Source organism: Cebidichthys violaceus, unplaced genomic scaffold (assembly GCF_023349555.1).
Source record: "Cebidichthys violaceus isolate CVI_PGR_0920_01 unplaced genomic scaffold, fCebVio1.0.p SCAF_21, whole genome shotgun sequence".
NCBI lineage: Eukaryota > Metazoa > Chordata > Actinopteri > Perciformes > Stichaeidae > Cebidichthys > Cebidichthys violaceus.
The window spans coordinates 89063-100269 of record NW_027176384.1 but is presented as its reverse complement, the minus strand read 5'-3'; the positions used below and the strand labels follow the sequence as shown (position 1 = coordinate 100269).

Sequence of the window (11207 nt, the reverse complement as noted above, 5' to 3'; positions counted from 1 at the left end):
CGTCACGTGACTTTCATGTGACCCTTCTTAAAGGGACAGTCATGGTCCATTTGTGAAGCGCTGCTATTTTAATAATGCTGTGTGTGCTAATAGAAATATATTTTTGGAGCAATAATAGTTACAATAATAAGAAGAACCCAACTAAAATAATAAAATTGAGTTAGTATTATTGTTAGTATATATTCATATAAATAGCTACATGCAAATGAATGATATCAAATAAATAAAACAATTTCCCTATGAGGAAAATAAAAAAAATTATATATGTGCAATCAATTGTAAAATAGAACCAAATGAATCAGGTGTTTTAAAACGTATCAACAACAAACAAAATCCCATTCTTTATCACTGTAATATGACAACGTTTTACAAAGACTTGGAGTGTGCCATGAGAACAGAAAAGTGGAGGAACTTGATGCAAGAGCTGTCACCCGGTGGGTGGTACTGGCACTGGGTTGTACATATTTTATACACTTTTACCTACTTTTTGGTCCCACACCACTTGTAATAAGAAGTTGTTTTTGTTTCAGAGCACTCATTCTCTGGGAATAACTTGAGCAAAAAGAATTCCAGGAAATGACTCATGTTGTACTTCCAGATATCTGATCATCTTATTTTTGCCACATATCAGATCTTGGCTGCTTGAAAGCACACTTACTGAATAGTACAGAAATTGATGCCAGGAACCAGAACAGAACAAAGACATAGATCGTGCAGCGGAAGTGTGTTTTTACATAAACTTATACTTTAACATTTGCCTATTGTAAGTTAGACTTTGGTGATCACAGACTCTCCAAACATACTGATTTCTTCGAAGTTTTGAACATATGAGTAATGTACTGAAACTTTCTCCAAGGCAAAAAACACACTGAGAATCAGTGGATTAGACTCCGCCTTATGCCCAGCTGTGAGGACTACCTAAGGCAATAGGTCATCTGCAACTCATACAAAAAAATATGGCAGCCAGAGTTGTGACTGTCACAAAAAGAAAGAATATTTCTCCAAAGTGAGGGTCCCTTTCCTGACTATTGTTCAAGGTTATAGATGCAGATAAGTTACATAATTTCCTGCAAACCTTGGGACCGGTGACTTCAAACTGCACAATGATTGTATTTAGACTGGTATGTTGCTAATACTGGTGTTTGATTGCTTTTGACTGTTGAAGAATCCCTCACAGAGATTCAACCTTAACACACCTGGAGTATCAGCAGTGCTCCACAAGAACCAAAGTATTCAAAAAGTCAGTAACGAAACAAAATGCTTATCCCCTTGTTCAGAATATGAAACTTCGTACAGACACACACCCCATAAAATATGAACATGTCAAGGTACTACATCTTGTGCTCATTCTGCTTATAGCTAATAAATAGCCTCTGTTAAAGGTAACTAAATCCACCTACAGGCATATTTAAAGCTCAGTAGTAGTTCTATATTATCTGTTTAATTTGAATCATGGGTGTGAATTAAAAAAAAAGACAAACAAAGTGTGGAAAGTTAAACAATTACAGATTGCATCTCCAATAAATTTACAACTTGTTGACCCTGTGGGTCCTTTCGCCCTCCACATCCTCTGAGACACAGAACATCTCTCTGCATTCATGCCCTACAGATGTTGGAGTGTGCTCCAACACACACACACACACACACACACACACACACACACACACACACACACACACACACACACACGTGTGGATGTGCGCTGGTGAAGTTGACCGGAACATTTGGAAGCTCCAAGAAAGCTTTGAGCATGTGCAGATATGGATGTCTGTTTAAATGTGTGTGTGTTCATCATGCTCTCCAGATGTTGCTATGCTCCATCAGGAAATGCTGCACTCTGGATCTGCTTTAACAATTGAAATTCTTCTTGAGAAACTCCAGGGAACAATAATGTTGCCGCAATAGTGCAGATAGATGGGTGGATGGATGGTGTGTGTGTTCGTATGTGTGTGTGTCTGGGTCTCTGATGGGAGGTCATGTGATGCAGCCTTTCACTATAGTTCCTTTGTTTGTATCCAAGACATCAGCGGACAAAAAGTACTTTATGGGGGACTTAGCTGAAGGCAAGTTCCCTCACAGAAACACACAAATAGAAAAATAAGAATGTGATGCCTCTCCTTCAGATTTTGACTTTCTCTCAGTACTGTTTTCTTCATGCTCTGTCTTCAGATCAGTCTCTTTCTCTCTTTCACTGGTACCATTATCAGGTTTGGTAAACCTGTGATTACTGTTGGGATTCTACCTCTCTCGCTATGGAAGGCCGCAGCTCACACTCTCTACTGTACTTTTCGTCAACAGAGTCGTATCAAATAACCAGCTGGTTCCGATATACAATCAAATCAAAAGATATTTAATAACAAACAGAAGCTATACAATTACAAACTGAATTACACTATTAATAACAAAACAAACATATACATTTCATGAAAGTGAGGCCCCGTCCGGGCCACGAGGCATGTCTGCATCATGGTCAGGAGGAGGTCTGATTCTGAGGCCCTGTCCGGGCCACGAGACAGATACGTATATCTGCATCATGGTCAGGTGAAGGTCTGACTCTCTCCTGGGATTTACAGTTCTTTGTCTCCCAAGAGTCACATTCCTCAGCCCATCGATCTGCTCCACGATTGGCTGAAATCTGATAAGATCCCCCTTGGATCCTGACCCATTGTCCTGGGCAGACACCTCCATCAACTACCTTCTTCCCCCGCAGATTTACACCTTCTGACATTCCTCAAACCCCCCTCACAGACTCAATATACATTCAATGACCACACTCCTTGGTTTAACACTTCCTAAACACACTGTGACACATAATATCCAGCACTAGGAATGCTTTAAAACTTAGAATTCCTCACATTACTCATCTTTTTACTGTACCACCATACGCTGCCAATATTTCTCTTTTCTCTCTCTTTGCCCCCACTCGGAAACACACAATGAAGTCAGCACAGTAAGCTGAGGGGAAAAAACAACACTTGTGTCATTAATAAATTATATAAATGAATCACTCCACGTCTCCAACGCCACACACGCCACACACGCACACACACACACACACACACACACACACACACACACACACACACACACACACACAGCTCCTCCAGATGGGGAGGACCTTTTACCAGCAAATCATGGGGTGCTGCTTCCACCTCTACGCCCATGCAAAAAAAGAGTGCATTGCGCAACAAGAAGGGAACTTTCTTAAAAAAAAAAAAATCAGCGTTGCCCCTCTCTATAGCATTTTTATTTCTACTATTGGAATTTTTTTTAAACCGTGTACATATTTTGACCGGGCGTTTAAGCGCATCAACATGGGGAAAGTGAACGTCTGCTTGAAACGGAGTTACATTATCGTGACAAGTTTGATCGCGGTAAGTGTCCCAGTCAAATAAAACCAGAGACGTGTTTAGCTCTTGAAATTATCCATAAACCAGCTGTTGGATCAGATGCTTGAATCTGCAATTCGATGATGTCAATTGTTTTCAGTGCAATTTGTTAAAGAAATGTGATTTCTTATTTCGCCTTAATTGTTACTTAGGTAATGTTGGAAAGATATTCAAAGATTCGGACTTCCCGGTTTATTGATCCGGGAAGTCCGAATCTTTGAAAATCTTTCCAACTTTACCTAACTTTAATTGTTGGCATTAGCACTACAGCTAAACTCTATTGGAAATGAGAGGGACTGTTTATGAACATGTTTATTTTGAAAAATCTAAACTCTCAGGATTAATCATTTAGGGGAGAAAGGGAACCCCCAGTGGATGAAAGGAAAATGGACACGATGATACTGTAAATAAAGGACATATCTCCAGGACATGATAAGCAATATTGTTATTATTACTAATGCTTCAGCATTTTTGTAATACCTAAACTCCCTTTTGATAACATTGGATCATATGGCGGAACAGGGACTTGGCATATGCGCAGTTAAACAATTACACTGAATTGTAATGTGTGTTCACAGCAAACATGCAACAACATTTTTGTATTATTGATTCATTGTTTGGTCTTCTTTGGTATATTAGTTTTGTTGTATTTGTAGTACAAATCTTAAAGATATTCTTGGGTTATATATCAACAAAAGTAAAAACTAAACTATAGTAAGAAACGCAAACAATCTAAATGGGCACATGGATTTATTAATAACCTATAAGTGTACATGTGTGAGCAACATGCTCTTCTTCATGATTTTGACTGTTTGATGAGTTGTCTGAAGACATCACTTTGGGCTATGGAAGCTTAATTGTAGACATGTTTGGACTGCACCATGAAGTGCACCTGCCCAGTCCAGCTGAAGATGAACGTATTTGATGGCCATCATAACCACAGTAATGGGGTTTCATGCATTCCAACCTGTTCATTTGCCTTTGAGGGGTGGCTTTGTTAACTAACTTTACACTGAAAGTATAAAGAATAATGAAGTGTGTTGTTGCTGCTGTTGCAGATACTGAGTGCCCTGCTGTTGGCAGTCACTCTGTTTCACCATGGACGCCTCCACGACAATGAGGAGGTAACTCATAATCAAAATAGTTCTCCTACAACTAAAGGGGTAATATCAGTGGTTTTTCATAGCCTTCCAGAATGTATTCTCTACATCATAGTAAACCAGTATCAGTCATTTTGCAAACAATGTTACTGTATTTGTACTGTATTTTAATGTGACAAGATGTTCTACTGTACAGAAATGAATGGGAACGAATGGCTCCCTTTTGAAATACATCCAAATCTAAAGCTGTACAGCCTGCATTTTAAAAATGGTAAAAGTAGCTCTTTCTTGTTTTCCTACTGATTTGTATTGCTGCTTTTTCGCGCTGTTTACATGCACGTAACACCAGACTCAGTCACACTTTTTTGTTCCTATTGAAAAAAGAACACCATAAATCGAAATACACACATAAAGCAAAGGGTATAAGTCCAACTTTGGTTTGTATACTATTCCAGCCCATAGAAGAAGTTCTAAAGCCATCTATCTTCCTAGAATATACATACTTTGTGGGTGCCTTTTTAAGCTCCAAGCTGTCTGACTGATATGATTCCATGTTATAGATTAAATCTTTTGCAAAATTTCCTTACCGAATGTGACTTGTATACACATAGAAAACCTGAAAGTGGCGATTGTGCTCGATTCCTAATGTCTTCAAGTAAATAATGTTTGAACTTCATGTAAATACTGAACTCATTGTGTACAGCAATAGTGCTGGGATAATCCTGCTCTGTGTAGATGTTAACTTAAACTCACCTTGACATCTCATCTCTGGAATCTCATGTTCCATTGTTCCCTCACTTGCGAACAAGACCCCAAGGTACTTGAACTCCTTCACTTGGGGTAAGGACTCATTCCCTTCCCAGAGTGGGCAATCCACCGGTTTCCTGCTGAGAACCATGGCCTCAGATTTAGAGGTGCTGGTCCTCATCCCAACCGCTTCACACTCGGCTGCGAACCAATCCAGTGAGTGCTGGAGGTCACAGTCTGATGAAGACATCAGGACCACATCATCTGCAAACAGCAGCGATGCAATCCTTAGCCCACCGAACTGTAAACACTCCTCCCCACGACTACGCCTCGATATCCTGTCCATAAATACCACAAACAGGATTGGTGACAAAGCGCAGCCCTGGCGGAGGCCAACCCTCACCGGAAACGAGTCCGACTTACTGCCGAGGACCCGGACACAGCTCTCGCTTTGGGCGTACAGGGATTGGATGGCCCCCAGAAGTGGCCCCCGCAGCACCTCCCACAGTATCTCCCGGGGGACCTGGTCATACGCCTTCTCCAGGTCCACAAAACACATGTAGACCAGATGGGCGTATTCCCAAGCCCCCTCCAGAATCCTTGCGAGAGTGAAGAGCTGGTCCGTTGTTCCATGGCCAGGACGGAATCCGCATTGTTCCTTTTCAATCAGAGGTTCGACTATCGGCTGAACCCTCCTTTCCAGCACCTTGGAGTAGACTTTACCAGGGAGGCTGAGTAGTGTGATACCGCGGTAATTGGCACACACCCTCTGGTCCCCCTTTTTGAACAGGGGAACCACCACCCTGGTCTGCCACTCCCTAGGCACCGTCCCAGACCGCCACACAATGTTGAAGAGACGTGTCATCCAAGACAGCCCCTCCACACCCAGTGGCTTCAGCATTTCTGGACGGATCTCATCAATCCCTGGGGCTTTGCCACTGTGGAGTTGTTTGACTACCTCAGTGACTTCCACTAGGGAAATTGATGATACTCACCTTGACATCCAGAATATTTTACGTAGTTGCAATTTGTGTAGAAACTGCCAAGATTGACCTCAGGAGTTAAGGGCAACAATTCGGATTCTTCAGCAGCAAGCTTGCATGCAGTCTCAGTTTTTTTTTTCCTGCTCACCGATTCTGCTGTTCTCTCCACAGATCGAGACGATGCTCCCAGGCCTTTATTCAACGTATGGTATTGCCATCATAACTCTGATTCTGACCATCATTGGTGTGTATGGTGCTTGCAAAGAGATGAAGTGGGCACTTATACTGGTGGGTAAAGAAAAAAAAAAAAACATACATTACAATGTTAATAGATGTAGAAGTAATAAACAAGTATAAATCTCAATCTTTTCCCAGAATCTGATTGCTCATGTCTGTATATGTGTGTGTCTTAGTTTGTAGTTGGAATGATCCTTGGCAGTCTGTTTTTGATTACAAGTGATATTCTTGGACTGGCTCGGCGACCACAGGTATTACAAAGTTGATTCTGAAATGTGTTGTCCTTTCGGGACATTTCTTTTAGACCCATAACTATATACGGACTATAAGTAGCAGGCTGCATCTAAACTGCATTCTTGATCCCCGTAAATGCTACACACTGTTCCTTTTAAGTCTCTTGAAGTACTTCAAGGTGCTACCAGACAAGGATCAGTTTACAGTTAGCCCAACGCTACCTCACTTAGTTTGTGTTGCTACGCATGTCAAGCTTTCCATTCTCGCATGGCACATATGCACTTTACAATTGTAATGGTGGCCAATTGACCCCTCTAAATTCATGTGGATTTTGTCGGTTAAAAGGGGGGGAAGAGAACCTTTTATGTTTAGGTTAGAGCCGATAAACACACTGTTTAATCCATTCCTTTCACTTTTGCTTTTGTGTTTTTGGAAAAGCAACAGTATCGCTCTATCGATAGATACCGTTTCGGCAAGTGAGGGAATCTAGAGCTTGACAGGGCAGCCATGCCTAGTTATAGTTGCTTAGCTTTCTGACACAAAATTAGATCTGAAGTAAAACTACTTTTAAGTATTTCTTTTGAAGCTTTTAATGTCATTCACAACAAAAACATGACTGTTTTTTGGTTTAAACAAAATACATTTTGTAAATCACACATTTTGTATGACTTTGTTTTGTTATGCAGGAGGCTGAACAACTGAAGAGGCATTACCTACAATTGCTGCCGCTGAATAATGCTAGTGAGATTACTATTGACAGCTTGAAGAATATACAGATTGAAGTAGGTAACCTTGTTCGGGTGTGTTAGTTAAATTCAAGCATATTTTTGACTCACCTTTTATTTTTTTATCTCATACAGAAGCAGTTCCAAGTGCTTTAGAAGGTTACACAGATTGATATAAAGATTAAGGATTATGTTTTTGTAATACGGAAAGCATGAGATGTCCACCGATAGAATGGATGTGGAGGATCAAACACAAGCATATGCTCACCTGATAAAATGACTCAGAGCAACTTCTACTTGAAAAATGTTTAGCAGTTGAACAGAGAGGCTGAGAAAGGCTGAAAATCTAGTGCATCGCAGTAATCCGCCATCCTTCCGTCTTCTCAGTTGCAGTGCTGTGGACTGGATCAGGGCTACCAGGATTGGGGCTACAACATCCCACAATCCTGTCTGTGCTCACAGGAGGCCACTAATCCATGTGTGAGTGTGAAAGACACTTCATTTCTGCACCAAACTCGTGCGTATCAAGACCCATTGATATACTATTGTAATTACTATTGTAATAGGTAAAACTCAAATAATACTGTATGTGATTGTCGCTCGAATAAAGTTTCACATGGCAAGAACATCAAAAAAGGCCCGTGGACCGCCTGGTTTTCATCCAAGGCCACTATGACGTTGACATTTATGGGTCAGACTGGTATGATTCAAAAACCTTTTAGATGAATTACCATGTCATCTAGTACACACATCAAGCTTTTGATGTTCTTTGTGAAGCGATTTTGAATTGCCTTGTTGCTGAAATATGCGATACAATTAAACGTGTCTTGCCTCAGGATTCATGTCTGTGTCTTCTAGGTGGAAGCTCCCAGGAACAACAGCCTGTCTGAGTACATGATGAATGACCAGTACGTCAAGATTTATAAAGAGGTAATAAAACCAATGACATTTTTCATCTCTACATTTACTGGTTAATGTGCAAACTGTTACCATATTAATAATTAAGACAGTTATAAAAAAAAAAAGAACACTGATTCCTCATAAAGATGTGGATTTTTTTTTGTGTTTGGAGAGAAAGTTTTGAAACAGAGCCAGCCCTCGTATCGCAGCCTGTTTCACCACCAGTCAATGTGTTCATACACTCACACAGAAACTGGATAGTTTTATGACTTTTGGATTTTTTTTATTTTTATATTTGAGGAACAAAACACAAAAACATGTTATCGCTAAAGTATGCTAGCACTCTGATTCAACTGTAACAACTATGCAATAGATACACTTTTTGAATCATCACATTACTATGTCATTATAGTAATGTGATGTCCCTTTATGTGACCTAAAGGGACCTAAAACAGATCAATCTCATGAATTGCAACATTGTTTTTTCTGTATAAGTCAAATAAGAAGGCTTTCTATCAGCTCTAGTGAAGTGCTGTATTGTTGGAGTTTGTTGTATTTGTTAAACCTCCTACTATGATAGTAGGGTAATACTTCTAAAATCCTAATAAATTCTAAGAATTGTGCAAAATATCCGTTTCTCTTGTCTGAAACTGGTTTCCAGCCCTTTTTTTGGCTTATGACCCCTTTTTTAAATGATGCAATGCACTCTTGTAAAGTCACATTGTTTGATGTGCTCTCCTGTTTCAGCCATGCCTTCCATATTTGATTTCTTATGTGATGATGGTCATAGATACTGCAATGGGCATACTCCTGGGAGTCGCATTATTGTGGGTATGTATTGTGGGTCTATGTGCATTTGTCATGATTGTGCCCGTCTACCTGCCTCCATATGTATCTGCTCTCAACTTGACTATCTTCAGCTGTCTCCACATGGTGTGCAGTAATGGTCATCAAAAAAGCAACACCCTGCCCACTAGTATCTCAGAATAATACCATTGTTTAATTGATATAAGTCACTCAATCATACATTGGTGGTACAGAGGTTGCCCTATCTTATTGGTGAAGGTTTTATATCAAAACTTAAAGGAATACCTGCACAAATAAACAAAATTAAATATAGATCTGGGGTAGATCTGCTCATCCGAAAATGTCCGACTGTCCTTCCTTTAGCAAAAACAAAGAACATGTAACCCTCCCACATAAGTAAGAAAAGCACAGGTGTTACCAATAACGTTAATGAGGACTCTGTAGTTAAAAGGAATTCAGCCATCGTTAATTTTATCATCGACACATGTGCATTTCTTACTCATCAGCGTGTCTTAAGGGAAAGAAGGCTGTCTGTCCGTGTGTCTGCTTTGTCTTTTCTGCCCCCCTCAGTCTCTTTCTAAAGCTGCAGCTCTATTCAAAACAATGTATCGTCATAGGACGAAACAACAAAAAAAGATGAATACTGTAGGAATTAAAGGACCATCTCTGTTTCTCTGTCCTTCAGATATTGTCAGTGGTGTTGTGTATTTTCATCTTGTGTCGGCTGAGCAAGAAGGAAGAACTCCCGGTGGTGGTCTACAGTACAGAGGCCAAAGCAGGCAACTATGCGCCTCTGGCAGACACTGCAGAGCTCACCTGATTGGGATTGATACAACGATACAAAGTGCTTTATGCTGTTTCAATATTTACCACGTTGCATGAAAACCATGTAACCTTTATTCACCTTTGTTATCCCTTAAGATGCAGTACATGTTTTCACAATGGGGAAAACTGTGGGCTGTGAAAATGGTCAGAAACAGCACACACTGCGAGAGTATTTTCTTTGTTATATGCACACATATACATAAGCCTGATATTAAGTCTGAGAGTCTACACCCTTCTGCTATACAAGAGAGGTGTGGAATAATCATTGAGCACATTTGTTTGCAAGCACTTCCAAGCGGCATAATGAGTCGTATTGTAAGATATGTAAATAGAGAAAACAATTCAAATGAGATGGAGAAAAAAAAATGTTGTTTTAACAAAAGCACTGATGAAGAAGTTACTGCAGACATATTTACATTATGGATGTCTTAAAGCTTTAACTTTAATAAGTGTCTGTATTTTATGGTTGTGTAGCTTTCTGTACTCTTCTGTATTCTGCCAAAATTTATCTAATCTAATTTGTTTTTGTCAATCACATTTAATAATAATCAAAGAAGCTACTGGAGCACTTTCAAAGTTCAATTGCACAGTTTTATACAATATAATGTAATTGGTACATGTCGGTTTGAAATAAACAAAGACCGATACACATGAGATGTTTTTTTGCCCACAATAAACAAGAGGACTCTTTATCTGTAAGTGACAGTGCTTCGTTTCTTTGGTCCTTGCCGCTACAGTGCACCCGTTATACTGTTCAAGATCTGGAGCAGTGCACGCTGCCACTTTCCATTCCATCTACGTATGGGTATTGCGTGACAGAGCATTTCTAGGATGAGATGCTTTCAGTTCATGGCAGGAGGAGATAGGAAAACAGATGACAGGGAAGGTGCAACTAATAAACTGTATTTGACATATTTTGGGTGCCAAAGAAGCAAATCCAAAGTTTTTAAAAACCTCTTCTTCTTTAGCAAAGCTGTGTCTCCTCTTACTCCCTTATTATCTGCATAAAAAAGAAAGGAGTGTACAGGAGCAGGAGCTAGCAGTGTTCAGGAGCTTATTCTTGTCCCCCTAGTTCCCAATAAGATGTCAACTGTGTAACCTCACATCATTGATGATATCCTGTGATCAATCGTATGGACTACATGGAAATCAACTGTAACTGCAAGCTTGCATCCCTGCTGTCAAGTTATTTTTCTTTTGCATAAACTGAACAATGGTGGAAGAATTAGCATAGTTCAATGTCAAAATACGTCAACATGA

General features: G+C 40.0%; 1 protein-coding gene across 1 annotated transcript; it reads left to right on the top strand.

Moving 5' to 3' along the window:
• Window positions 1–3052: 3052 nt before the first annotated feature.
• Window positions 3053–10632, top strand: LOC137877127 (tetraspanin-8-like). The gene is made up of 9 exons (XM_068716826.1): window positions 3053–3374; window positions 4448–4513; window positions 6391–6507; window positions 6633–6707; window positions 7377–7472; window positions 7803–7895; window positions 8274–8345; window positions 9063–9146; window positions 9808–10632. Exons 1-9 carry the CDS (start codon window positions 3108–3110, stop codon window positions 9940–9942), a joined length of 1005 nt encoding a protein of 334 aa, XP_068572927.1. The 5' UTR covers window positions 3053–3107; the 3' UTR covers window positions 9943–10632.
• Window positions 10633–11207: the final 575 nt, after the last annotated feature.